The 27,971-nt window shown below is 43.4% G+C and overlaps 1 protein-coding gene across 1 annotated transcript in view; it reads left to right on the top strand.

Moving 5' to 3' along the window:
- The first annotated feature begins 25 nt into the window (after positions 1-25).
- SLC12A8 (solute carrier family 12 member 8) overlaps positions 26-27,971 on the top strand; it is a 91,232-nt gene continuing 63,286 nt past the window's right edge. The window contains exons 1-5 of the mRNA XM_084807644.1: positions 26-165; positions 9,812-10,044; positions 10,690-10,836; positions 15,645-15,836; positions 20,343-20,574. Of these exons, the coding sequence (XP_084663770.1) occupies positions 9,925-10,044; positions 10,690-10,836; positions 15,645-15,836; positions 20,343-20,574 (691 nt within the window). The 5' untranslated portion in view covers positions 26-165; positions 9,812-9,924. The remainder of the gene's footprint in view (positions 166-9,811; positions 10,045-10,689; positions 10,837-15,644; positions 15,837-20,342; positions 20,575-27,971) is intronic.

Here is a 27,971-nt window from a genome sequence, read left to right as displayed (position 1 = left end):
TCCCTCCCCGCCCTGCGAAGAGCCTCCCCCAGTGCAGCCCACGTGGCACCTGGGCGCCAGGCTCGCCCAAGGAGGCCGCAGGTGCCGCGGCGCTGGGATCGGGGAGCGGCGCGGCGGCGCGGGGAGAGCTGCCCCCCGTCCTCGGCGGGGCTGAGAAGAAGCAAGGCGAGCCCTGGGAATCCCGGCGCAGCCGCGGCAGCGGGGCGGGCGGGCGGGCGGGGGCGCTGCATGCAGCCCTGCGCTGACAGGGGCGGGGCGGCGGGGGCCCCCGGGAAGCCAGCCGGCGGCCGGGAGAGCCCCCGCGACAGCCCGGGGCCGCACGCGTGGGCGGGGAGTCCGGCTGAGCGCCCGCCGCCGGAGCGGAGGAGGCGCCGCGAGCCGCTCGTGCGCATTGCCGCGGAGGAGGGGCGCGCGGCCCCTCCGGCGTGGGGCTTCTCCGGCTGGGGCGGGGCTGGAGGCCGGCTCCCGGGGGCAACGGCAGCGGGTGGCGGCCCCCGGGCCCGGGAAACTCCCGCGGCGGGCGTGGAAGCGACGGCTGGCCCTGCGCCAGGCGGCCGCCTCGTCAGCCCGGAGGGCAGCCCGCCCGGAGCGAGCGAGCGAGCCCACGCGGCGCGCGCGGCCCGGGCGACGGGCTCTCTCCCGCTCTCTTCCCGGGGGAGGCGACCTGGCGGCTCCGGTTTCGGCGGGGCCGTGACTCCATTCCGGGTTTCAGTCGGAACCGGCCAGAAGGCGAAAGGAGCGATCCAAGGAGCTGAGCCTATTTTGGGGCTAGAGATCTGGCTGGTTCTAACTGAAACCCAGAATGGATCCACAGCCCCACCGGCATCGGAGCCGCCAGCCTGCGCTGCAGCCCGGAGGCGCTGTTCTGGAGTGCTTTAGACCGAAGGCAATCGCGCTGAACTCCGTGAGACGTGATGGTGTACGCTAGGCTGAGGCGACGAACTCCCTTCCCGTGTCGTGAACAGCAGTGTGGAAGAGAATTTAAATGTAGACAAATCTGCATCCGTGACCCATAGATGTAGGAATGGGGGGCGGGGGACACCCTCTCTTGCTGAATTTCTGCCATTTACTGCCATACAGGGGATGTGCGGAAACAGAAAGGAAAAAAGGTGGTTACTCTAACTGCACATAGGTGTGCAATGTGGGTGAACGAAGCATGGAATGAGGCAGCAAATAGATATAGGAAGCTTCTTTAGACCATTAGTCTGCCTAGGCTAGTATGGTTGAAACTGACTGGCAGCGGCTTTCCACAGTTTCAGACAGGATTCTTTCCTTGCCTTACCTGGAAATGGCAGGGGCCGAACCTTCTGCATGCGAAGCAGGGGCCCTGCCACTGAGCTACAGCCCCGTTTGCCTTGGATTACAGAGGTGTGTGAAAGGGTAGAAATATTAAGAAATAGTGTCAAGTGTAAGTGTTCCAGGCCTTCCTCTCTTATATGTAAAGTAGCAAAGGCACATTCCTTCAAGAGGGCCCCTTGTAACATCTCACCCCACAATCTTCCCTTAAACACCTGCATTTCCAGACCCATATGTGTACACACACACATGCCACCCCTTGTCCCCTACAATATACCCTCTTCCAGGTTCAATTTTCAGCATCTCCAAGTAGGGCTGGAAAAACTCCTACCTAAACCCCTGGAGCAGTGACAGCGCCAGGTTTTTGAGGACCTTTGAGCAAGGCACCCTCAATGCCCCCCCCCCAGTCTACCTTCTCACCGCCATTGCTACCAGCTGTTGTTGCTCCTCAATCTCTTTCTCACTATTGCTACCATTTTCCTGCTTGATAGGCGGACTGCTAATGAGCGAGCGAGCAAGTAGGCAGTGGTAACTACGGCTCCTCACCACCACCACCGTTTTCTGGGCCAGATCAAGAGGCAGGGGACAAGCAGTTTGCAATGCTGAAAAGGAGGGAAAACTCCAGGAGGGCTCTTGTCAGTGGGCCCCTGCCAGGGTGTGGGCCCTCAGCAGATGCCCAACTATGCCTAGAGAGCTGTTGCCACTCCAGTCAGTGTCGATAATACTGGACTAAATAGACCAGTCGTCTGACTCATTCATTATAAGGCAGTTCCTATGTATGTTCCTGAGGTCACTGTGTAGGGCCACGTGAGGGGGCATTAGGCAAAGTACTGTCTGTGTTGGTGGGGCCCCATGGCCACTGGCTTACTTGACTGCAAAGGTAGGGGGGCGGGTGAGAAGCTAGCATTTAAGATTTCCTATATTTCCAGAGTGCCCAATGCAGGATTGCTCTGGGGCATTGTAGGAAATTTAAAACGGAAACTTTCCGGGCCCATCCACCCAGCACGCTTCCCACATCCATCCACCTAGGGCAGGGATTGGTACCAATCAGAGCACTAGAAGCCCAGCAGATGCCTGAAGGTGCTGAGTGTTGATGCTGGTCCTGGCAGAATAATAACACCAGAAAAGCTCTTTTACCTATAATTGAGGCATTCTATATACAAGTTCTTTATATACATTTTATGGCTCATATAATCCCTTAACGAGACACTACACATTTTTTTTGTCTTCCCCTTCTTACACACACACATACACACACACTGTACCTGGAGAGAGGAAAACACTTCAGGGGTGAACCAACGAAGAGTCCTCTGGCATCTTAAAAGACTCAAATGTATTGTAGCATAAGACTTCAAGGCTGCATTTCCTGTGATGCTTTGAACAACCACTGGTAAAATTACATTGAATGGTTGATCATTCCATCACTGGCTAGTAGCCATGATGGCTATATGGGACCTCCAGGTTCAGAGACAACATGCCACTGAATTCCAGATGCTGGGGAGCAACAGCAAAAGAGGGCTATTTTATTATTACTACATTTATATCCTGCCCTATTTCCACTGGCAAGGAACTGAAGGTGGCTAACGTCGTCCTCCTCTGCTCCATTTTATCCTCACAACAACCCTGTGAGGTAGGTTAGGCTGAGAGTCAGTGACTGGCCTGAAGTCACCCAGTGAGCTGTGGGAACTAGAACCCAGATCTCCTGAGTCCCAGTCCAACACTCTAACCACTGTCCAACACTGGCTATTGCCTTCATGTCCTGCTTGTGGCCTTCACAGATACATCTGGTTGGCCACTGCATGAAAATGGATGCAAGACTGGATGGGCCTTTACGCTGATCTAGCAGGGCTCTTTGCTCGTTTGAATCTTACATGTTTTTAAAGAAGGTTTCTAGCCAATTTTTGAAGTGAAGAGTTAAAATAAAAAATGCTATCTTTACGTAGAGGTGAGTTCACACTTCCCTTATTAACATAGTAGTTACATATAATTCTTTCAAGATTGCCTCCTCTTTCACTCATCCTGCTCCTATGACTTTAGCAACAGCATGGCACACAAACATTTTAACAGGTGGAGCTCTCACTAACATGGAGGTGAATAGTGGAGAAAGCTTTATTGGCTAAATTTCTGCGTTGCTGCTTTTGTAAAAACATAGGTGCAGGGCTGGTTTAAATATTGGCAACCCTAAATATGGTAAAAAAAAATGGATGGCTGTTCCACTGAATGGTTATGATCCTCGGGTAGATTTGCCAGTTAGTTAGTAGAAAGTGTGCCCTGGCCTATCCCTTTCCCTTTAAGAGAAGCTTAATAAGCAGAAATCAGCCCAGCCATGAAGATTTTCAGGGCGTGGAGCGAAACATTATTTACTGCTTGCTGCAGAAGTTGCTAACCCTTTGACGCTGAGCCTACAAAGCTGAGAATCACAAACTTTGCTGTGAATTATTGTAAATGCAGAACGTAAGTAATCTATATTTTAAGAGCGATTCAAGTATTTTGCCAAAACTGCACCATCCACACACCAGAGGGAGGTACCAGCAGACTCAGGGTAATCCCAAACTTTGTAGAAGTATAAAATATGAGAAAACCCCCAATGAGGGGCACTGAGCATGCACAGTGAGCACAGAATGCTTGACTATGGAGGATTAAAAAGCAAACTGAATGGGAGGGGGAATGGGAGAGGAATAACTGAAAAAGGAGGATGGAGGAAAAGATGTATAAATATAGAACAGGTGGAGAGAATAATTTTATTATCTGAATAGGTTATTTCCTGGTTCACACTGAGAAGCTAATTTTAAATGTTCCCAGGCATAGAAGTTAGTTGCCCATAGAAATCAGTGCTGTTTAACATAGTATTGGGCCCCAGTACATCCAGTCCCACCCCCACCAATCCCAAAAGCAGAAAATAGAAGAGCTGCTGTTCTTCCTAACTCAGTTCTTATTTCATGTGAAACATTTAAAAATAAATCTGCTTACAAGGACCCTGCAATGTTATCCAGTGCTTTTATTCCAACATTGTAAGGTGGCCTGGGAATAGAATACAACAACCCTGAAATGGTCAGTATTATATTCCTATTGCAGGTTCGAAGGCTGTACTGAGAGAGAGTACTGTACAGGAGCCCTGCAAATAGCCCACTTTTGATATTAAAGGCCAGGGGTAGGGCTGAAGCAGCTTCATATTCCCAGTCAAAAATCTCCCATACCTGTCAGGTTGTAGCAAAGCTTCTCCTAGGCCACATCAAGCATTTAATTGCACGCAGAAGCCTTATTCTCCATTGACTTGTATGCAGAGTGTTTGCACTTTTAAATGTTCAAAAGCTGCCACAAAAAGGAAAAGCACATGAAGCAAAACCCTAGTTAGAGTAGGGGTTCCTTCCTTGATGCTAATTTCTGTTTTTTCAGCCCTGTCAGATACAAATGGAGGTAACACATACACTTCAGGGATATACTGCAACATTTTGTTGTGGAGCCCCACTGGTATGACATAGATGCTATTAGGCAACTTCAGAATACCGTATGTGTACAACATACTTATCAACTGTTGCATGAGATTCGCTGGAGTCATTAAATGTTCTAAAAATGATGTCAAACTAAATTTGTCTCAAGATTGGCTTAGATATAACACATTGAGTGTGGACTTCCGCTTGCAGAACTGGGCTTTTGTGCCCCTTTCCTCCCTGCTGAAGTATGTTTTGCCCCTCACAAAGCCAGTTCTGGTCAGGGGACCTTTAGGAACTACGTAGAATGTGGTGCAGAGAGCTGCAGATGGAGGGACGACTCACTAGAAATCATGGGCTTTCCGTTGTGTGAGCAGAAGCACTATTCACTCACACTGGGGTTGCTTTGGATCTAATCCTATTAACTGATCAATGATGATGATTCAACATTTATGCCCTAGTTTTTATGAAATGTTTAAGGTGGCTTTCAATGCAGCAGTTGAGCTCATAATGTTCTGCTGTAGTACTTGCTACTGAACAAAAGCTGCTAGATAATTCTATAGAATACTTTCCTTAATGTGATAATCTCCATTCTTATACACCCACCTCCCTGGCTTTACTTGAGAATAGTAGCTACCTGGAAAGTTACAGTGTGCCTCAGTAAAATGAATGTGTTTGTACAAAATCTAACTGCCTCTTCCTTAGGCTTTATTTGATTAATGCAGCTTCATTTATCTTTAATTTATTTTCCCTTGGGTGCTGTAACAAAGGTGCTTTAAAGAAATCAGCTGTGATGTGGCCTAAGGCTTTTATTTAAATTAAGCCATGTGAAATGTCAGATCACATTACATAATATAGCTAATAAGTTACCCATCTACTAGGAAAGGGAGCACCATTGGAAGCTAGTGAGACCACACGTGTATATGGTTAGAAATATATTACCCTTTTTGTTTTTAGAAACCAGCCATCTATTGAAAGCGGTGGTTTTGGCTCAGAGAACTTCCTTAGTATGTGTTTATTAATAAAATATCCTAAGGTGCAAAAGCAGAGGTTTTGATATTGCTGAATGAACATAAAAGGCTCAACAATTCTTGGGTAGACATAATTTAGATTCAGTTTATATCTACATGCTAAAAGGCCAGAATCTGTGATGAACCTAATCTGGACACACACAAAACAAAGATAGTTGCATTGGTCCATAAGAAAAAATCCACAGTTGGGCAATACCTTTATTAGGACCAGTCAAAATACCACAAAAAATCTTTCCTAATGCTTCCTTTTGTCTTTCCTGAGTAAAACGTCTACTTCTTAAAGGAGTCCTTCTAGCCTTTTATAATTTCCTTGGGAAAAAGCCAGCTAGAATGGGATGGGTGGTTCCAAGCATGTCTGCCATATGTAAGTTGTATCTTGGAGAACCCCACTTATGAAATAACTGGAGGTTTACTCTGGTTCTTTACTGGAGCATTTACGATAAGGATGTCATATGCTCTTGCGTATATCTGTATACATTGATGGGGCAGTAAATATCAATGATAAATATCAGAGATACATTAAAATACAGGAAAAAATAAAAGAAACTATAAAGAACAATATCAATGATATACCTAAACGAATGCATGAATGAAGCATAGAAGTATGAATCTATGTGATAGCTAACACAAACAAAATGCAGAAGAGAAATTAGAGTAGCTGCTACTTTAACCAGGCAGCCAAGATGTGAAGCAGATGCCTAAAAGTATCTATTGATAAAGTCTTAAGGAAAGAGACTTTTTGTAGAAAATGAAGACTTGCCAAGCTATACAGGTATCTGGAGCCAAATGAGAGTCCTAAATGTTTGGGCCACTAATTGATAATAAGAAATATGCTCAAGGCTTACTTGGGATTATGTTTTATTGAATTTGGTAGAGCTTGCATGCAAGTAAACATATATAGGATCAGTTTGCCAATCTCTATGAAACAATCCTAATTACACATTAGCTAATTACATACTGGCTGCATTTGTACGTCATGCTAATTCATAGTTTAGTGCGGGCATAGACAGAATGTAGATTCTAATCTACTGGTACATCTCTGAAAAGTTATTCTTTGGTGTTTGGATTAAGGATCTTCTTTGTAATCAGTTTTCACATTATTCAAGGAACTCGAACACTTGCTATATGTATCCTGTGTGAAGTCTTTATTCCCTGAACTCCGTTCCCCCAGCACAGGTACATTTTTCTTTTTCATGTTAATACCCTCCTCTTGAACACCAACTGATTCCATATAAATCACCCCTTAGAAAAATAAGATATTAAAATTGACATGAGGAGCAATACTGGGTTATTTTTCCTTCCCTGAAACACTCACTGCCAAATGAATTTTGGGGATAGTGCTGACACTCTTACAAAATACAATTTCAGCTTGATGTCTTCAGGAAATCTTGAGTGTAGGGGGTAGGGGGAGAGGGAATAGCTGTCAGGGTGGAAACTGAGCCGATAGAACCCCAGAGCAGTTCTGATTCTGAGGAGGATCAGCAATCCATGGGAGAGGAGCCAGCTCATCCCTCACAGGCACAACAGCTGGCAGAGATTCCTCCTGCCGGCATTCCTGAGATAGATAGTGATCCTAGCAGTGAGAAAGTGTGGGAACTAGGCTTGCTAGATGCTCGACGCAGATGCAGGGAATGACGAGCGATGGAGGGCGTGGAAAGGAGGCGTAGCGCCCATTTGGCGCACAAGCAATGGGCTGCCTCCCGTGGACCCAAGGGAAAGAGGGAGGATCTCTCCGTAGCCCATAAGTTCAGGGTCTTCACGTGACTCTCCTTCAAATGGGGATCAACTGCCTACTCGGTGCATAGGCCACGCTGCTGTTCCTTGCTTAATCGCTGGTGATTAGCATCTGAAAGAGTCATTAAGTTGTAAAAGGATTAAAGCCTTGAAAAGAATCCTTTCGTCTGTGTCTTGAGTTGGCTATTGGGGTCTACTGAAACAGGCCGCTAGGGTGCCTCCTGACAATAGCCTATTAAGAAACTATTCTTATCTGCCTGCCCTGTTATTTTCCCCACTGGCTTTTATGACAACAGCTATTTGCATAAAAGCTCTGTCTTCGCTGCTGAGAGTTCCTTAGCCCCTGCTGCTTTTATCCCTGTGTGAAGCCTCAGTTGCACTGAAAGACGGCAACCAGTGGTGGCGCTGGCAAGGATTCCTTCCTTCTACTGGAGGGGAAAGAACACCAGAGAACCAGTGAACCTTAACTGCGTCACTGCTGCTTAGCCCCCAGGTTTGGATGAATCCGTCTGTAGTGAGAGGGTAGAGAGGATTATCGTCCTGCTGCCGTATGCCACGACGTGGACACCCTGGGACCCCATGAGCCTCCCCACCCACCTCCAAGACATCTGCGGGCTTTGTGTTTCTCCCATTGCCTTTCCTCCTACCAACCAGCAGGGAGAGGAACCAGAGTTTCCTATCTAACAGGACCTTTCTTTCTCAGCTGTTCCTTGCATCATTTTGGTTACTTTGCAAAGGGTTAGGAAAGTCGGGCTGCATGCCTGGGAGAAGCAAAGCCAGGTCTAGCATTCAGATAGGTGCTATTTATTTATTTATTTATTTATTTCTATACCGCCCAATAGCCGAAGCTCTCTGGGTGGTTCACAAAAATTAAAACCAAACAACACACAATAAAACAATTTAAAATATATAGAACATTAAAACCACAATATAACAATACAACCACAATAAAACCTAGCAGCAGTGCAGGAGTTTAAAATACAGATTTAAAACAGCAAAGATAAAAATTTAGAAAGCTAAAATGCTAAAATGCCTGGGAAAATAAAAAAGTCTTCACCTGGTGCCGAAAGGAATACAATGTAGATGCCAGGCGAACCTCACTAGGGAGCTCATTCCAGAGCCGGGGTGCCACAGCAGAAAAAGCCCTCCTCCTATTAGCCACCCGCCTCACTTCCTTTGGCAGGGGCTCACGGAGAAGGGCCGCTGACGATGATCTTAAGGTCCGGGCAGGCACATATGGGAGGAGGCGATCCTTCAGGTAACCTGGCCCCAAGCCGTTAAGGGCTTTGAATGTTAACACCAGCACTTTGAATCGGGCCCGGAAATGGACTGGCAGCCAGTGCAGCTGGAAAAGTACTGGCGTAATATGAGCTCGCAGGCCAGTCCCTGTTAACTAGGGAAGCCATGTGTCCTGCTTTATAGGGGACGCTTCTCAATTGGAAGAGCTGCCGAGTCCAAGTCCAATTTCAAGTGAATGAACTCATAATAAGAAGGGGGAGCAGAGACCTTGAAGTTGCCCATCCACAGTTAGCATCTGGGCAGCAGGCTGAGCAGTCTTTGCCACTGCAGTGAGATGTATGATGTATCTTCTCAAGTTACAGTATTATTTCTCGATTTATTTGTACCTATAAATTAGCCTGTGTACATTTTATGCAAAACAGTGTCCTCTTTTGTCCTCTTTTTTGGCAATGTATTGCTGTTTCGCTTTTCTGGCAATGTACAAATGCCCACCTTAATCGGTGCACAGGCCTCCATATTAACATCTTCTTTTTGTTACCATATGCGACATGAGTGCCAAGTTGAATATGCAAACCCTCCTCAGAGGTTGTCATATTGTGCGAACTTGGCAAGCGTGAGTTACTTGAGGGTTAAACGATCCTCACATCACTCATGGTTTGTTTAACCCTCGCATAACTCACAGTGGGCAGGTTCACATGACATGACAACTGTGAATGGGGGTTGGATCTGCAACCTGGTGCTGCGGTTCATTGTGGGTTAACCAATGACAAGATGTGGCGTGTCGTCTGAACCCAGTCCATGGGTTATGCAAGGCTTGTTTAATCCTCGCATTACCCTCGCTTGCCAGGGTTTGCATGACACGACAACCCCTGAGCGGGGGTTGCATATTCAAAATTGTGGCCACACATATCCTGCACATGGTACAGCCTCACTGTGGATAACCCATGGTGGGCTGTCATGTCGTGCAAACAGCCCCATTGTGATGTTGTTGTTGTTCCAGTTTTCCCCCACTTTGATAAAACTGTTGTCTCTACATCTGTGGATGTGACAGCAAGTTCTTCTGTTTTCTCACTAGACCAGGTGAAGGAAAGCAATGAAGCTTCCGCTGTGCATACATCAGCAACCCCGCAAGAACTCAACTGAGCATAATAGCTGACCTTGAGCTCTGTCCCCGGTGGCTTGTCTTTGTCATTATGGCAGCACTGTCTGGCTATAGCTTTAACGTGAAAGGTAGACCATTTTTGCCCAGGGGCGGCACCAGCATGAGGGGTGATGGGCATGTGCAAGAACTTTTTCATGAAGAAGCACAACAGGTATGCTGACAAGGTCCTCTTTCTCTACCATTGAGTTCTGACTTTTGAACCTTTGCAAGGTGATATGAGCCACGCAATACAGAGGGCTTGTATTTATTATTGTGGCCCTTATAGATTTCACAAGTCCTCTGAAACTGGTCCAAATTCATTTTCTGTGTTCTGAAAATAAATAATCACACATTTGTGATTTTTGTGTAAGTTATCACCAGGAGCAAAAGCAGGAAATGGCATTTGCAGAAAAATGACTTACTGGTATTCCTATTCATTTTTATGTATTTATGTATTTATTTTTAAGTTTTTGGGGTGGCTGGGTGGGGTAAGAAACTGAACCTTTGACGTCTCTTGTAGAGTCCATTCTTAAAGTGGCACAAGAAATCTAGTTGCTGAACAGGGCTTGGAAGACTAAAATCAACAAGAGATCTGGCTTTTGTCTGTAACAACAAGGGTGGCATTCAGGAAATATGAGTACGTCAAACACTTCAGGATTCTTGTTCCCCTGAAATAAAGTGCTTTGGGGGCAGGAACAGGGAAGGTCCTGTCATCTTTAGTATAAGGTATTTTGCAAGCTTTGACCTTTGTTCCTCTATGCTGTCATGCCTAGCAAGATGAAAACCAAAGTAACCTGAGCATTCTGCTTTCTTTTAGAGTTCTCAGATGCACAATAGACCATGGTGGAAGATACACCTTTTTGTTTGGGAGCCAGTCCTCTTTGGAACATGGGATGGAGTCTTTACCTCTTGCATGATCAACATCTTTGGAGTAGTTCTCTTTCTGAGAACAGGGTGGCTTGTAGTGAGTATGGGGAACTCAATAACAAATTACTCTGCTGTTGTTTTCTGGGCAGTTTTGTTTTGCAATCTATAAGGATTGCCACCATTCTTTTATCTTGTGTGGCATTCACTCAAGTAAATAGTTGCAGGGCTTTCCACAATTTATTTTATAATAAGTGCTTAATTAGATATATCTCTGCATCGCTTTTACCATATATTCCATTCTCAGTTGTGGTTTGTTTTTTAAACAGCTTGCTGACAATAACACCACGAATAAGTGGGAGTTATCACTAGAACGTTGGCAAACAGCCTAGTTGACAACCTAATTAAGACTGCAATGGAAATAAATAAATTTAAACCAATATGCTTTGGTGTTAACATTTTGCCCTGCATTTTGCCTGCAGGACTAAATAATTTTAAGCCAATATACTGTGGTATCAACATTTTGCTGTGCAGACAAATGTGATTGTGTTCTCTGATATGAATCACCTGGAGCTATTTGCGTTATATGAAGCCCGTTGTGCTCTTAGTCTGTACTTGGGCCACATTATAGTATGGACTGCATGGACTGATCTTCTGGAGTGACAAGCGGGGCAGCCCTGCATGTCAACAAGCTGATTTGACTAGATGACCTTTTGGTCCTTCTACTTCATGATGAAATGTGGGTAGTTGTAATGAGGATGAAAGTGGCTTGCATGGATGTAGTGCAGCAGCGGCGTTTCATATCTTGCCAGTGGTATAAATCTATTCTGTTACTACCAGTTCTGAGCATGTCGTTTTACACTAACTTAGCTGATAGCTTTGGTGGCCAAAATGCACAGGGAAGCCATTCCAAAGATGTTTCCTGACAGACAGCTCCTAGTGCTACCAATTAAAAGGTTTTGTGCAACTATTCTACCTTTCTCTCATTATTATTGGTGTGTGAGCGTGTGTGGTAAGAAAAAAGACTGAAGAAGTGGTGGGAAAGCATGGGAGGGTTTTGGGACAATAAAAGGCTTGGTCTGGAAGCACTCCCGATCACACCTCTGTCAAGTGCTGGACAGTGATGGTGACAGGTGTTGCCAAGGTGGCAGACATTGCCTGTGCAGTGTATTGATTTGACTCACTGTGCACACACCACATTACAGGGTCAGATATTTTACTAGTGCAGAAGCCATTGCACTCCTCTTAGATCCTGCTCCTAACCCTGTTTACTTGGAGGTAAGTCCTGGTGAAATCATGTGAAATTACTTCCAGGTACGTGTTTACATTTACATTCTGATCTATGAGTCATTGTGCTGCAAATTTCCTTTTACTGAGCAACTAAAAGCCCAGAAATGACTTGCTTAAAATATCCTTCAGTTCCTATAGCTTTGTTACCCTTTTCTTTTACTCTGCTTTGCAAATGCCAAAATATAACAAAATAATAGCTTGGGCTATTTATAGGAGAGGTGAACAAACCAAGCACTACTTAAAGAATGTGGTATAGTCTCAAGTGATGGTTGTAAGCATCTGCCATAATAATAATAATAATAATAATAATAATAATAATAATAATAATAATATCATCTTCTTTCATTGTCCCTCACATCAAATTCCCTGGGTTTGTTAAATATGTTGATCAAAGTTAGATTTGGGCATGGCCCAAACTCAAAACTCTGAAGAGTGACAGCCCTCTCCCCAAATAGTTCAACTCCTCCAGTAGGAAACTGCCTCCCTTGACAAAATTTACTATGTTGTGACTCAGTGACACAGAATCCATGCACACTGTGCAGGTTGGCTATGGAAAGTGGATTGAATTAGAATTAAAAATGATGTTGATAAAGTGGTGAATTCATGTACAAGAAAGAGAGAAAGAATTAAAAAGCATAAGAATTGTGCACAGAAAGAAAATCAAATGCATATTTTTGCGGTATAAATGTCTAGGTCAGCCTTCCCCAATCTGTCACCCTGCAGAAGTGTTGGACTACATGCCCATTGGCCATGTTGGCTGTGGATGATGGGGGGGTTGTACACCTGAAGAGCACCAAGTCTAGGCAGTTCTTGCCCTATTGATGCAGCATTAGTATGCCAAGTGAAATATTAGGACTTGTGTTGGTAGAGCACCAAGGCAAGATGGTGGTGGTGGTGGTGATGATAGTTACAAAGCTCTACAAATATCTAGGAACTGTATAAAACTGCACCTTTAACAGCTGTGTTCATATAACCCCCAGTCATTTATTTCCACAGATGTCTGGCTTGTGCACTAGGCAGCAAGAAACCATTGCAAGCTAGTCACTATGAGTTTCCTTGGCTTCTGCCTTTGGGTGGGAGGAACCAGTGTGTAATAGGGCACTCTCCATCTGAAACATCCCATGTGGGTGGTATTAAGCAAGTACCATGGTCACAGAGAAGAAAGATGTATTTGGTGCCACCATGAGCCAGCTTAGTCCTTCCAATAAGTGCTGGATATTTGCCAGCTCTTGTACTGTTTGGGTTGTGCTCTCAATCAGTGCCTGTGGAGATCCTCTGAATCTTAGCAAAGGATGCAGCAAATCAGCCACTGCATAATCTCTATACTTGGTGGCTCTGATCCTTTACTTTTATCTCTGAGTTAATTATGCTAGGCATGAAGGTATCATACCATTGCCATAGCATCCTCTCTTGTTACATTTGTATCTTGCCATACCTCAAAGGAGATCAGGCAGTGTTTTACCCTTACAACTGTGCTGGCAAGTTAGGTTAGGCCAGACTTCACAAACCTATTTATGAAGTCCCCACCCCCAACTTTTTGGACTTCAACTCCCTTCAGCCCCATCCAGTATGGCCAATGGTCAGGAATGCTGGGAGTTGTAATCCAAAACATCTGGAGGGTACAAGGTTAGGGAAGGCTGCATTAGGCTGAGAGATAGGTGCTTGTCCACAGCCACTCGGTTAGCTTCATAGCTGAATTTGAACCTGAGTGCAAAACCAGCTTCCTAACTGCTATACTACACTGTCTCTTGCTTAAAACAGTTTCCTATGAAACTTCATCTGTCTATAGCTTCTCCTGTAGAGGTCCAGTGCATTGTCACACACCTTTCATACCATTCTCTAATTGCCACTTTCCCCACCCTATGACCCTATGATTTTAATATGATTTTGATTTCTGTCCTTGTTTTGACTGTATGTTGCCCTCAGAGCTTGTAGCTATAGGGTGACTAATAAGTTTAAGAAGTAAATACATACAATAAGATAAATACTGCTGTTACCTCCTGGGCCACCTGCCCTAAATTGATCTCTCTCTCTCCCTCTCTCTCTCTCTTTCGCACTGTCACAAAATTATGTTTAGTGATTATCTGATGAGCCTCCATTCATTTATTTGTCATCAAAACTAGAAAACTGTTGCTTCTCCTCTTGCTGAATCTCATCTCATGTCCTATCTCTTCCTCTTTCTCACTGTCCTAAATGATATGAATGCAAATACTGTTGCCTTCATGAAATACTGTTTCAGTTTAGTCTCCTGCTGGTTTAGATGACGGTTGCATCAGATCAAGAGGGACTGGAGCGAGCACTCAGTATGCACACATCTGCTAGCATACAACCCTTTTACACTGCCTTCCCAAACAGCTACTTTTTTTAATCAAAAAAGGGAAAGCATTGTTCTAAGTTTGCAACAACTGTTTTTTTAAAAACAAAAACAAGAGCATTATCAATGTTATTTATACTAAATATCTTGAATTTTTTAAAATGGCCATGGATAGTGGGTGCCGTTTGGAGATATTGGTGGCACGTAACATGTTTTGTACAAAGAAACAATTAGTAAGCAAAAGGAACTAAAAGCTACTGCCCCTCCTTGAGAGTCATCACAGGAAGGAACACCACGCCTGTAGGGTAAGAGCAACACTTTGAAGATGGGTTGAAAGATGCAAAATGCATTTGTTCACAATGAGGATCTCTAAAGCTCAGAGGAAAGGCTTACAAGGTCACTTTATATTTAGCATCTGCAGGCTGATAACACTTGAAGATGGGGCGTGTGTATGATAAAAGCAGTGGAAACAAAGGAATGCTGCTGCTACCTTTTGCCTTTCATATCTTGCTTTCTAAAGAGATCATACTAATAATCCGCATCATGCAATGGTCTCTGTACATTACTGTTTTATATGTGCATGTTTGTGAAAGATGTGGATATGGTCGAACCCCTCTCAGTCTTGTGGTACCTTTTTGTTGCTGAGAAAAGTAGGTATACACAACACTCCCATATTGCTTTTTCAGATGTGGAAGTGATTGGCAGGAGAGTTCAAATAAATATTAAGAAACCGCATCCCAAAGCTTCCTTCTTACAACTGGTTTCATAGGAACTTTCCAACATTTTGACAGTGGCAAGTAAGGCATGCTGGTTTGCATCAGCTACAAAAGCATTGCATTCTTTTGTAGCAAGCAAGTAAACAAAGGAGCCACTGAGTCCAAGTGGTGTGTGTGCTTGAAATGTTTTTGAAATATAGATTCCAAATGAGGTGGGGGTTTGCTCAAGAGAGTTCATTTTTATATATCATAGCAGTAGATGATGCACCTCTCAATTAGTTATTCGTAATCCCACTGCCAAATACGAACGTTTTCTGAATCTCCAAATTCAATACATATTGCCAGAAGTCATACAGCTGAAATGGGCCTGTGCTCAGCACCATGCATGAGTGATTCCATGCTTTCAGTATTCAATCACAGCGGAGTTTGTTGGTGATGGACCATCTGCAGTGCTCCCTCATATCTTCCCTCTACCAACAAACTGTCCACACATGGTCCATCTGGTGGTCTGCCTATAACATGGTTACTAAATCCACATATCACTTTCCTCTTTTAGGCTTCAGCATTTTCTTTTTCCTCCCATTTCAGGGAAACACTGGTATTCTAATGGGCATGTTTTTGGTGTCCTTTGTTATCTTGGTGGCCTTAGTAACTGTCTTGTCCGGCATTGGGGTTTGTGAGCGATGCAGCATCGGAAGTGGAGGAGTCTACTCAATGATTTCTACTGTCCTTGGAGGTCAAGTTGGAGGGACCATTGGCCTCCTTTATATATTTGGTCAGGTAAGAATACTTGTTTCTGGAGAAAATGCTTTGATTTATTTACAAAATGTTTCAGTTGCTTTTCCTATTTTTGCTCAAGTCAATAATATACAAGACTTGTGGCTTCTGTTCTGCTTTTCAGGATGATTTTTTAAAGTAAGTGATATAGTTACACAATTATGAAAACTCTGGTGTGTTATGAATAGGGTTCCTGCCTAAACTTGTAATTGCCTTGCTGGGAATACAAGTTTGCCTAGCAGTGCTTGGATGCAATACAAACCCAAGTGCTAGTTCTCTTTAAAAATTCTTTGACGATTTGGAAACTAAAATAAGGCTCTACATACAGGTCTGTGCAGGGGATACTTTTAAGCTTAAGGGGAAATTTGGCTCCCAAACCTTGGGGAAAAAGACTTTGGAGGCTTAGCATCTTTATATCTTATTACAGTTACACAGTAGATAAATGAACCAAATTGTTTTGGTTAGGTATTTTTAGTCCTTAGAACTAAGGTTAGGAGCCCTTTGGATCTGAATTTTTGATAGTATTCAAGTATGACACGGACACCCAGGATAGCTGAAAATCAGCATGAAAAAAAAATCTGTTTTTGAATCAGCGTAGTATGCCCTGGCCAGTCATAGAAAGTAAATCTTTAATCCAGGTAAAAGATTTAACAGTCATAACCTTTAATATTTACATGACTACTTTACAGATTTCTTATTGTACATTTGCAAAGTGGTGTGTGATCTATGTTGTCTTTCCACTCGTATAGTTTCCTTCAAAGGAAGACTTGATCAGCTTTCTGCAAGCATTAAAGATCTCTGGGAGTATCCAAATTGGCACCCATAGTCTGTTAATTTTGGTCCAGCCAAAGACCTCTGGACATGGAGCCAGCTGTAGCTCATGATCCATATTCCATCAATGCAGACAGCATGATGAAGTAGCGATTCCTGAATGGGTGGTGGATTGTCCATAGTTTGATTCTATTGACAGAAAAGATCCTTTCTGGCCTCATTCACCAAGCTCATTTGCTACATGACAACATATGCTATATGGCAGTGGTCCCCAACCTTTTTGGTGCCAGGGACCGGTCCAATTTTTCCACAGACTGGGGGGGGGGGGTTCTGCTGGCGGACTTCCAGCCACTGGGATGCAAATGGAGTCCGCATAGCGGACGCCATTTGCATCCATATTCTTTGCAGTAATCGGCTACGTGAAGATTTACGTAGCCTATTACTTGTAGAACAGGGACGCAAATGGCGTCCGCATAGCGGACGCCATTTGCATCCATATTCTTTGCAGTAATCGGCTACGTGAAGATTTACGTAGCCTATTACTTATAGAACAGGGACGCAAATGGCGTCCGCATAGCGGACGCCGTTTGCGTCCCAGCGGCCGGATGTCTGCCAGCGGCCGGAGCCGGCCAGCAGCTCTACGGACTCGCTGTGGAGCGGAGCCGGCCAGGGCTGGCGAGGATTCCGGGGGGGGGGGGAGGGACGGATCGCCTCTCTTCCCTGCGGACCCCTGTGGACCCAAGGTGAGGGGGTTCCGCACACCCCTGTGGCCCAGTTGCTGACAGGGCACAGACCGATACCGGTCTGCAGCCCAGGGGTTGGGGACCGCTACTATATGGGATCCCCAGTACATGTCATGTAAATTACATCCAGTTATGGCTGTTTAAAGTCTAACCAGATGTGAGAAACAGGCGCACAAAATGCCCACTGAATTAGCTCAGTTTTCCCCAACCTGGTTCCCTCCAGATGTATTGGACTACAACTCCCATCAGCCCCAGCCAGCATAACCGATAAGCAGGAGAAGACATTCAGGTTGGAGAACTAGTGTCCTTTCCTTGTACAAAATAAACATCCACTCAGTTTCTACATGACATCCCTGATCCATGCAGTGTTGAACTGCCATACTAGACGAGTATGAATCCGCAGGGTATGTGATAGATGACCCATGATATGTTGCTAATCCTCAGCATCTGGTAGTAAGAGCTATGCTATCTCTGAACATAAAGGTTGCATATTTTTACGTCAATACATTTGAACACTCTGAAGAACAGTATAAACCTATTTTAATATATATGTAAATATTTGGTAGATTTCTGATTACTATCTTAGTACCACTTTTGGTCTTAAGGGCCCAAATACCTGTGTGTTGTATGACATTAATTTGATTATCTTATTGTTAGTCTACATAAGTTCTTTTTGTACCTTATTCCTTGACATAAAAGTTTAAATACAGAGCTCCACATTTTCAAGGTTTCCTTTTCTCTTCTATAATACCATAATGCTCTGTACACATTGTCATTTGCTCATGTACACAAGAAAATGGGGAACCTCTTGATAGCAATCATCTTGATAGCAACCATATAGTTGCAAGTAAGCCCTTAATTGCATTCAATAAAACTTATATTCAAACAGTGGCCTCATTTAGGCATGATAGGTTTGAGGTGTCACCACATCCCACTGTACTTCAGACCATGTACAGTTATTCCTCAAGAGCACCTATATTTTTTTTAACCAGTTCAGCAATCTTACGTATTGAGTGACTGGTGTTATAAACAATGAAATAAACTTGTGTAATAGGCATTCATGCCAAAGGGACAAGTCCCTTTCCTTAAAAACACACACACACACACACACACACACACACACACACACAGAGTGACTATTTGACCCTTGTTGGTAATATTGCTATACTATGCTGTGTTTTGTTATTTAATCATTAATATATCCAAGAGCAGGCCTTCAGAGTCTTAGTGAAAATCTTTCCCCTTCCCCCATTATCTCTTTGTTCTTCTACTAAGTCTGAAATGGTGCCCCTGCTTCCAAAATTAGCATATTTAGGATGATGAATTTTTTTTCACTTTTGGTACCCTTTCTTTGGAACTCTTTCCCCAAAGAGGTTCAGAAGGCTAGTTCTTTTCTCACGTTCTGGAATATTATGAAAATGTTTTTATTCCAACAGCTATTTGGATGGTAAGGTAGTTGGATGTTTTAAGTGGGCTGGGGCATATTATATCTGCTGTTACAATGGGTGAGTTCACACGTCATGTTAAGCTACCCTAAGAATAAGCCATGGTGGGTTGTTTGTTTGCTGAACAACCCACATTAGTCCTGACAGATGATCAGACCTGCGGCACCTTGCCATGGCTTCTTTCCCCCTCAGTGCTCCTGCCTGCTCCTGGTACGTATCCCAGCTGCCTTTGCAGCACAACCTGTCTTGGATCCTTGTATTCTTGATAGCCAAGAGCTTCCCCCATCCCTGTGATGGCTACATACCTGTCAAATCTACAAGTCGCAAACCACAAAATCTCAGAGCCTCGTATTCCCCACAGAAGAACTCCCCCCCCCCATTGCTTCCCCTTTTCTGAGCAATTGTAATGCTGGCAACCCTTTTTTTCAGTCCTTCAAATTTGCGCAAATGGGATCGGTATTTTTTAAATTATTTTTTGGTATTTCAGATTTGTGTAAATGGGTTTGTTTTTTTATTTTTGGTTCTTTTTCTTCGGTCCTTCACAAGTGCACACATTCACAGAACCACAGTTTACCTTCTTAAGTTATTTCACTATGACAGCAGCTAGTACAGCACCCAAGCACATTGTTATGCCCTCTGTGCATCTAGAAATGCCACCTGCCAAATTCCCCCTCTCACAACATGTTGAAATGACAGCTGTCAAATTCCTTCTTCACTTTGGCACTTCCCTTGGCAGTGAACTCCAAAAGGGACAGCTGAACGAGATGGGAGCTTTTGCTGTGGATGTAATTACTGAGGGCGTATGTGGAGCTTATTTTCGCTTTGCCAATTTAACAATCAATGAAGCGTGTGAATAAAATAGGGAAATAACCTTGCTGTGGTCTTGCACATGTGCGCACTTGTGCAGGACTGAAAAATAAATAAATAAAAAACCTGGAAACCCGTTTGCACAATTTTTACAGACCAAAAAAAAAAAGAGAGGTACGAACACAATAAGGACGTTGCCAAGTGTCAAATGCAGTATCGGTGAAGAGCTGGACACTAACAGCAGAGGATCTTCTCAGGCATCTCTCTCGCCATTTTAAACAACTCACACCAAATGTTGCGATGAAATGCTGGATTCAGATGTCACAACAAGCCACCCTGAGAACAAGCCACCCTAAACTACCCTACTACAAGCCATGGGTTCTCAGGTTGGCTTGTTAGTGAAAAACAACCCATGACAGAAAAGCCGTGCCATGGTCACGCTAAGCCACCCTGCAAACACCCACCGTGGCTTGGCGTGATGTGTGAACCAGTTGATTATGTCACTATGCTGTTTTAAATAATTTAAAATGATGTCTTTAATTATTATTTAATCATGGACTTTGTTTTATTCACATGTTATTAATTTTTTATCTTATTAATGGAACTTTCAAAAGCCACCCCAAGGGCCTTTTTATAGGCCATGTGATACCAAAATAAATAGAAAAATAAATCTTCAACATCCTGGAGTACAGGCATCATGTAACTTACTACTTAGCAATTTCACAAGTAAAACTATTCTTCAGTGTGTTGCAGGTGCAATGTACATTACTGGATTTGCTGAATCTATCTCTGATCTCCTAAGCTTCAGTAACATTTGGGCAGTAAGAGGTATCTCACTTGCTGTCCTGCTGGGCTTGCTCGGAATTAACCTTGCCGGTGTGAAATGGATAATCCGTCTCCAGCTGCTGCTTCTCTTTCTACTGGCTGTTTCTACACTGGATTTTGTCATTGGATCTTTCACACACCTGGATCCAGGTAAAGTTTTCCCAAACGATCTAGTTCAGGAATCATTATGGCTGCAGCCTGACTAAAGAAATCTTAATTGAATAATCATATTAGTTTTAATCAATTATCTGTCAATCAAATTTGCTTATGGGTAAAAAATCACCATTATTTCTGAAGCAAGAGTCCTGCTTTCTTTGTTTAGATTAGCCTTCTCAAATTTGGGGCCATCCAGACATGATGGAGTACAACCCCCAGCATTCCTGGAGATGCCCACAACTTCCATTAGTCCAATATGTCTGGGGGGCATGAGGCTGGGGAAGTCAGTTTTAGATTATGTACACATGTATCATAACAGGCCTCATTTTAGTAGAGGCATTCCTCCTGTGTGTCAGATGTGATGCTTACCATTTACAGTTTTTTAAAAGCACTCACATTAAAGTAATTTTTAAAAATCTGCTGGACGCTTAATCAGCAGCACCGTTTTAGTCAATTAAGGCTGCATTCCTATACACACTTTCCTGGGAAGAAGGGCTTCACCACACCAGGCTTTTTATCTGGCAATTTACTGGAGCTTCTACTTCTGGATTCTTCGCAGGATTAAGATTGGCTCCTTACATGAGCTGACAGGGCCTGTTATTTTGGGGCTGTCTTTTTCAGCAAGTTCTCCACAGCCTCTTTGCCACCTCCTCAGAATTTGCTGCCTCTCTCTGCTTGGTCTATGAATTCGGCGGGGCGGGGCGGGAGAGAAAATCCTGAGAGAGAGGATGCTTTGTCAGAATTTGCTGTGCTTTTTCTTTCTCTCCTCATCCTGCTGACTCTCGAAGTGGGTGAGAGGGCACCCCAATTTACCCAGTCAGAGAGGCCCACCCAGAATATGTAATCATATTCCATATTACATGTTTACTGTTTATTCTGCTGTTCTTTGAAAGAGCCCAGAGCAGCATACATCTCTCCTTCCATCATAGAACAACCCTGCAAGCTTAGCTTAGAACCCTGAGTAGCTTAGGCAGAGGAGAGAGAGGAGTGCGGGGAGACTAGCCCAGAGTATTTTCCCTTCTTCCATGATGGAGTAGCTCATCATATGGAGCCACGCTATATTTTCCTCATGGTGCTGTGTTATAGCAGAACTGCGCAATTTCACCTGACCGTTAAAGCAGATTTACATTAAAATATTGCATCATCTCTGATCTTTTTAAAAGTGGGATAACGTCAAAAACTGTGGGAGATGCCCTGGAGGTTGACAACATTGTGTAAAGGACTCACAAACTTCCATGAGTGACCAATCGCGAGCGTGCAATAAAAGCCTCATGTAGAAATGCTCTAAGACTCATTGAGCTTGGTGGGACTTACCTCTGAGTAGATATGCCTATTTACAGGATTACGCTCTAAACGTATTTTACAGTGGGATCCTGTGCATGTCTATTCAGAAGTAAGTCCCATTGAATTCCAGGGAAGTGTATATAGGACTGCAGCCTTAATGGATTAATCTGAATAAGTGATTTAAATGCTTCCACCCTAGTAATTGCTGATGAGCTTATTATGACTAAACTGTTTCAGTGGCTACTTGAGGAATTTCAAAGCTAAGCAAAAAGTATGGAACAGAATGACTCGGTTACTTAACACGGTGCATATATATCCAGCTGCAACTGCACCGGCCTCATGCAAATCAGGAGCATTTATTAGAGACCTAGGTCTGTAACAGCTGAACAGTTTGGCCTGGGTATTTCCACTTGCAGCCTGGCTACTAGATGCAGTGCTTTGTGATGGCTTTTAATGTTTCTTTTTAATACACTTGGCTTTGACTTGGACCTCTTTTCATGGAAGAAAAGAAAGGCTGAGCCTCTTAAACACTAACTATATAAACATGTCTCTGTTCCTGCTTTTGAGCAGGGATTGAAAGCGTTTAATAGAGTATCTGTTTGGATTAATGAATTAAAACTGATTAGAGACTGAAAGGGTGACTTTGATCAAGACAACCATTCCCTCATGCAGCTTTTCACTGCCTCAGATGGTGCTAAAAAGAACTGAGTTAATTTTCACACCCGACTGTAAGATTCATTTTGCATTTCCCTTGCTTGTGGTTCAAATGTAGCATTTTGTTTAGAGATGCTGTTTCTATCTGATCACATTAATTTAATGAAAACTCACAAATAACTTGTGAGGGGTTCCCAAACATGTTCTGCTGCTTTTGAAGGGAGACACAAGTTGATGCTGACAAGGTCTTTTTTTGAGGTCATACTCAGATGCATTGATGCAGCATCTTTTTATTTTTTATTTTTTTTGAGATCCTGTGTTATAGTAATCAGGAGAAACAGTTCATGTGTCAGCCGCTTCCAGGTTAAAGAGCATCAGTTACTGATCTAAACACTGAATCAGCTAGATCATGCATAACTATTTCTAGATATTCCAAGGTATAATCCTATGCATGTTTAGACAGAAAAAGGTCCTACATGGCTGGCTGGGGAATGTTGAGAGTTGCACCCTTAATTTTATGGGCCCAAAATACACATGTTGATAGCAGACCCATGTTTTCAAATATACCTAAAGAGGAAATGGGGGATGCAAAGTACCACTTCTCCTCCCTACCTGAACATATACAGTCTATCTCCTAAAAGCAATTTTGTCTTCTGCTAGGCTCTGTGTATGTGAGCCCAACAGCGAGAAACATGCTTGGAAATTGGCAGAAGCTGGGAAGGGAAAAAAGCAGGCCAGAGGATTTTCTGTTGCCCTCGTGTGTTGTTTGGGCCTTAATTCCTTCCTACTAACTGCATTTTAGTCTATCATTTAAAAAATCATCTCGGGCAGAATCATTCTAAGTGGGGCCAGGGAGGAACAGAGCGGCGAATGTCCTGCTTCATTCCAAGCCCTGCAGAAAGAAAGTGTGTGTGTGTTGGGGGGGGGGGGGTGTTACTACTTTTTGTCTTGTTGGATCTTTGCAGTTCCAGTTCCCACCCCCACCAATGAGGTGGGGTGCGGGGTTATTAGCTATACCATCTCCAGGGCTGGTATTGTTGCTGGGGCCCAGACTGAGCCTGTAACAATATGAAAGAAGTACTGGATTTGGTCTAAGTGGGTTGTGCTTCCTGGGAGGAACCAGGAAATGGTTGAGGGCAACACCCCCCTGCTTCTGGCCTGAGGGGAGAGAGACCACTGCATGAGAGAGCTCAGTGGAAAGGCTTTGTTTAAATAAGACTTAGGTTAGTTTGGAAGGCAGAGTCAGTGTGAGTCTGTGGCGTGCAGTACAGCAACTCTGAAACAGGCCTGTCTGGGGGAATGGAGCAGCTTTGATGCAACGGGTCTATAGTCAACTCCTTCCCACCCCTGGAATGCTGTGCTTTGCCTCTTTCTGCTGGCTGCTGCTGGCACGAGAACCACTGGTGGGAGCTTTCCACAGACTCAGGCACAGCCCCTCCCCCAGTGGCATGCCATGAGCCACCAACGTGCTGCCCTGACCCTCTTCGCATATTAACATCGGGATTACGATGGCACTGTACGACCCCTATATTTAAGGCTTCATTTTTCTGCTGCTTCTGATATATTTTGACTTACAGTAAAGGAAGATGCCCGCTGTCCTAGTTTTTATGTATTTATTATTTATTAATGGGGTTTATATACCCCAATATCCTGGAAACTGTTAGGATGAAGAGTAGGTTAGAAATTATTAAAATAATAAATAGTTATATATAATTGCCAATTCCATAGGATTGCTCAGGGTAGCTAACATCAATAAAGGCATGCAATGAAAACTATCCAATTATAAAACAAAGACACTTCAAAAAAAGGGTATTCAGTGCAAAATTTATTCTGCATTTCCAGGCTCACTTTAGCCTCACTTCTGGGCTATTTGTCCCTAGCTCTGTTTTTGCTGCTTATGTATGAATCCCAAGCCTTCCCCTAAGGGAAGGGATTTTGGCATTTCTTCTTCTTCTTCTTCTTCTTCTGGTCTTTTACAAGACAATCCTATATGTGTCTACTCAAAAGTGAGCCCATTGAGTTCAATGGGATTTACTCTAGGCAAGTGGGTATAGGATTACAGCCTTAAAGTGGTATGTTCAGCAACTCTCTTCAGAACTGTATTCAACACTTAACAATATACTTAAAATTGCTCAAAATGTTTATTATGGTATTCTGTTAAGAACTGGACATCAGTCCCATTTGTGCAACTGGAATTTTTTATTTTATCTTGAAATTGGCTATGTAAAGCAAAATGGGGTGGATCAGCATTCCCCAACCAGGTGCCCTCTAGACAGACTACAACTGGTGTGGGATAGTGCTTACCGCCATTACCTTATTTGAAGTAGTGTGTGCTGTGAAACATGGTGCAGATAAACACAGTTTTGTGTGTATGATGGTGATGATTTCTATACCAGCCCATAGCTGAAGCTGTCTGGGCGATTTACAAAAGTTAAAACATTAAAATACAACATACAAAGTTTAAAAACCATTTACATAAAACATGTGGACAATATATACAAACAACATATAACTAAATGTTTAGTTCAAAGTGAACTAAAAACAATTTTTAAAGAATCCAACAATAAAACACAGCTTAAAACAACACTGCTTAAAACAGTATACAGAAGTCAGCAAAATGAACAAGAGTTCTAAAAAGGAAAGGCCTGCCAGGATAATGGCATCTTTAATGCCTGCTTAAAAGCCTTCAGAGAGGTCAGCAGGTGCATTTCAACTGGCAGGTCATTCCACAATCGAGGGGCAGCAAAGGAAAAGGTCCTCTTGCGTGCGGCTGCCAGTCTCACATTAGGCACCCGCAGCAGAGAGCCCTCAGAGGACTTTAGGTGGCAGACTGGGTCGTAGGGGAGAAGGTGCTCCCTAAGGTATCTTGGACCTAGGCCATGTAAGGCTTTAACAGTAAGAACAAGCACTTTATATTTTGCTCGGAAGCAAATTGGCACCAGTGTAAAGATTTTAAAACCGGTGTAATATGGTCTCCACGGGATGTCCCAGAGACCAACCTGGCTGCCATATTTTGTACCAGTTGAAGTTTCTGAACTAAATATACAGGCAGCCCCAACTACAGCGCATTGCAGAAATCAAGCCTAGAGGTTACCAGCGCATGCACCACCATTACCAGCTCCACACGTTCCAGGAACAGGCGTAGCTGCTGTATCAGCTGAAGCTGATAACAGGCACTTCTCACTGTTGCTGCCACCTGGGGTGCCAGGAGCAGGGTTGGGTCAAGAAGCACCCCCAAGCTATGAATGTGCTCCTTCAGGGGGAGTGCAAGCCCATCCAGAACTGGTCGACATATCTCAATACCTGAGTTAGGTCCCTTCACGATGAGCCCCTTTGTCTTGCCTGGATTCAACTTTAGCTTGTCCTCCCACATCCAGCCCATTACCCACTTCAGGCAGTCATTCAGAGGAGCCATACATTCCTTGGATAAAGATGTTAAGGAGATAGGGCTGTCAGCATACTGATAACACTCAGCCCCAAGCCTCCTGATGAACTCTCCCAGTGGTTTCATGTAGATACTAAAACTTTACATAATAGTTCCTTTTTCGAGGAACAACTTTCCCCAAGTGACACCATCTGGTCATGGTATCGAATGCCGCTGAGAGATCCAAAAGAATCGACAGGGATGCCCTCCCACTATCAATTCCCAGGTGAAGATCATCCACCAAGGCGACCATGACAGTCTTAACTCCGTATCCCATTCTGAAGCGCTGATTAGTGCTTGGTGACATTTAAATTTAAGTACAAAAGAGTACAAGTGCTGTGTACTTGTATGCCATACACAGGAATAGAGCAGGCAAAGCCAATTTTGTGTTCCCAGTGGAAAATATGACCTACAACAGCAGAAACCACCAGCAAAAAAAACAAACCCACCCACAAGCACAAACTAAATGCCCTTCTGGGATATATCAGTGCAAATGTACATAGGACACTCACCTTAACAGTACTCAGATCCAGCTGTTTGGAGCATATGCTTGAAAAGGAAGACAGCTAAAAGGTGGGAAAGTTGCAGAGGAGAACAATTATGGCTTAATTTCAGTCAGGAGTCCTTACAATTCAAGGCACATGTGAAGTACATTTTTGTGATGTTAACAGTTCTTAGGGACAAAGTACAAGCTGACAAAGAGGGACCAGATGCAAAGGAAGACAGGAATCTGGTGCCTAGAAGCGGGAATTGTGATAGGAACAAATTTCTACAAAAAATGTAGTTATGCAACTAAACAGAAGGTGTCACTTTATCTTCAGTTTTCGTTATTACACAGTCTTCTATTTTCTTTTTCCTTTTTGTTGGTGTTGCCTTTGTTTGTAAAGTCTACCGTGAAGTAAAAATGTAATGGCCAGCACAGAAAGATGAGTCACCTTGCAAACTTTCCTACTTATTTTGTCTGCGGGGAAAATTTTTGCAAACACGTTTAATGTGGTTCAAATGACAAGAACATTTAGGATGGCATCATAGGCATGAGTTTTACAATTACCTGACATACATTCACTATTATAATGTGAACTATAATAGTTATAATAATAATACATTCACTATTATAACATTCAGTATTATAATAATACATTCACTATTAACATTCACTATTATAGTTATAGTTATAATTATAATACATTCACTATTATAACATTCACTATTATAACGTGGTTCAAATGACAAGAACATTTAGGATGGCATCATAGCCATGAGTTTTACAATTACCTGACATACATTCACTATTTGTGAAAGAATGTTGGGGTTACTGCTTGCTGAGGCTGCAATCCTAAGCACACTTAAAGGGAGTAAGGCCTATTGAACACACTAGGGCTTAATTCTGAGTAAACCTGCATAGGAGAGCGCTGTTGTTTTGGGAGAGCACCTGAATGATAAATAAAACTCTTTGAATAGCTACATAATTCCAACAGTAGTCTCTGGGCATTTATAAAGTTACTTAAAGGGTATCTACTCAGTATTAAATTCTAAGACTTAGGACCATTTAGCACCCACTTTACAAAACTTAATCTGAGCCAGGGCTCAGCCATGAAACCTGTATTCAGTGCCAGGGCTCAGCCCAGAACTTAGCAGCGATGAAGCTAAAATAGTCTCTGAGCATGACCGTGACACCTGTTCCCTCATCACTAAATAATTGAGCAGACCTTAATTATCTTTATTTTCACTACAAAGATTTAGACCTGAAATGCAGAAGGTAACAGGAAGTGTGCCTCTAAGCACGTGCAGAGTTCTTTTGAGTCACTGTTGAGCAATTACAAACAGGCACCATGATTCTGAATCTGGAATTTAGAGGGAAAGTCCAAGGTGTAACGTCCAGAATAGCTTGAGCCCTGACACCTCTTGTTTTAGAAATCAAGCTCTTGAGTTGAGTTTGACTTCTCTTTTGAAGAAATCTGAAGTGTTTTCAGAATGACTTCACAGTGAGAGATAATGGAATTAGGGTTGTTTTCTCTTTTGTTTAAAG

Source organism: Heloderma suspectum, chromosome 1 (genome assembly GCF_057233095.1).
Source record: "Heloderma suspectum isolate Gila_16-S chromosome 1, 16-S_ref, whole genome shotgun sequence".
In the NCBI taxonomy this organism is placed as follows: Eukaryota; Metazoa; Chordata; class Lepidosauria; order Squamata; family Helodermatidae; genus Heloderma; species Heloderma suspectum.
Note: the sequence above shows the minus strand (reverse complement) of the source record. Positions and strands in the feature narration are given on the sequence as shown.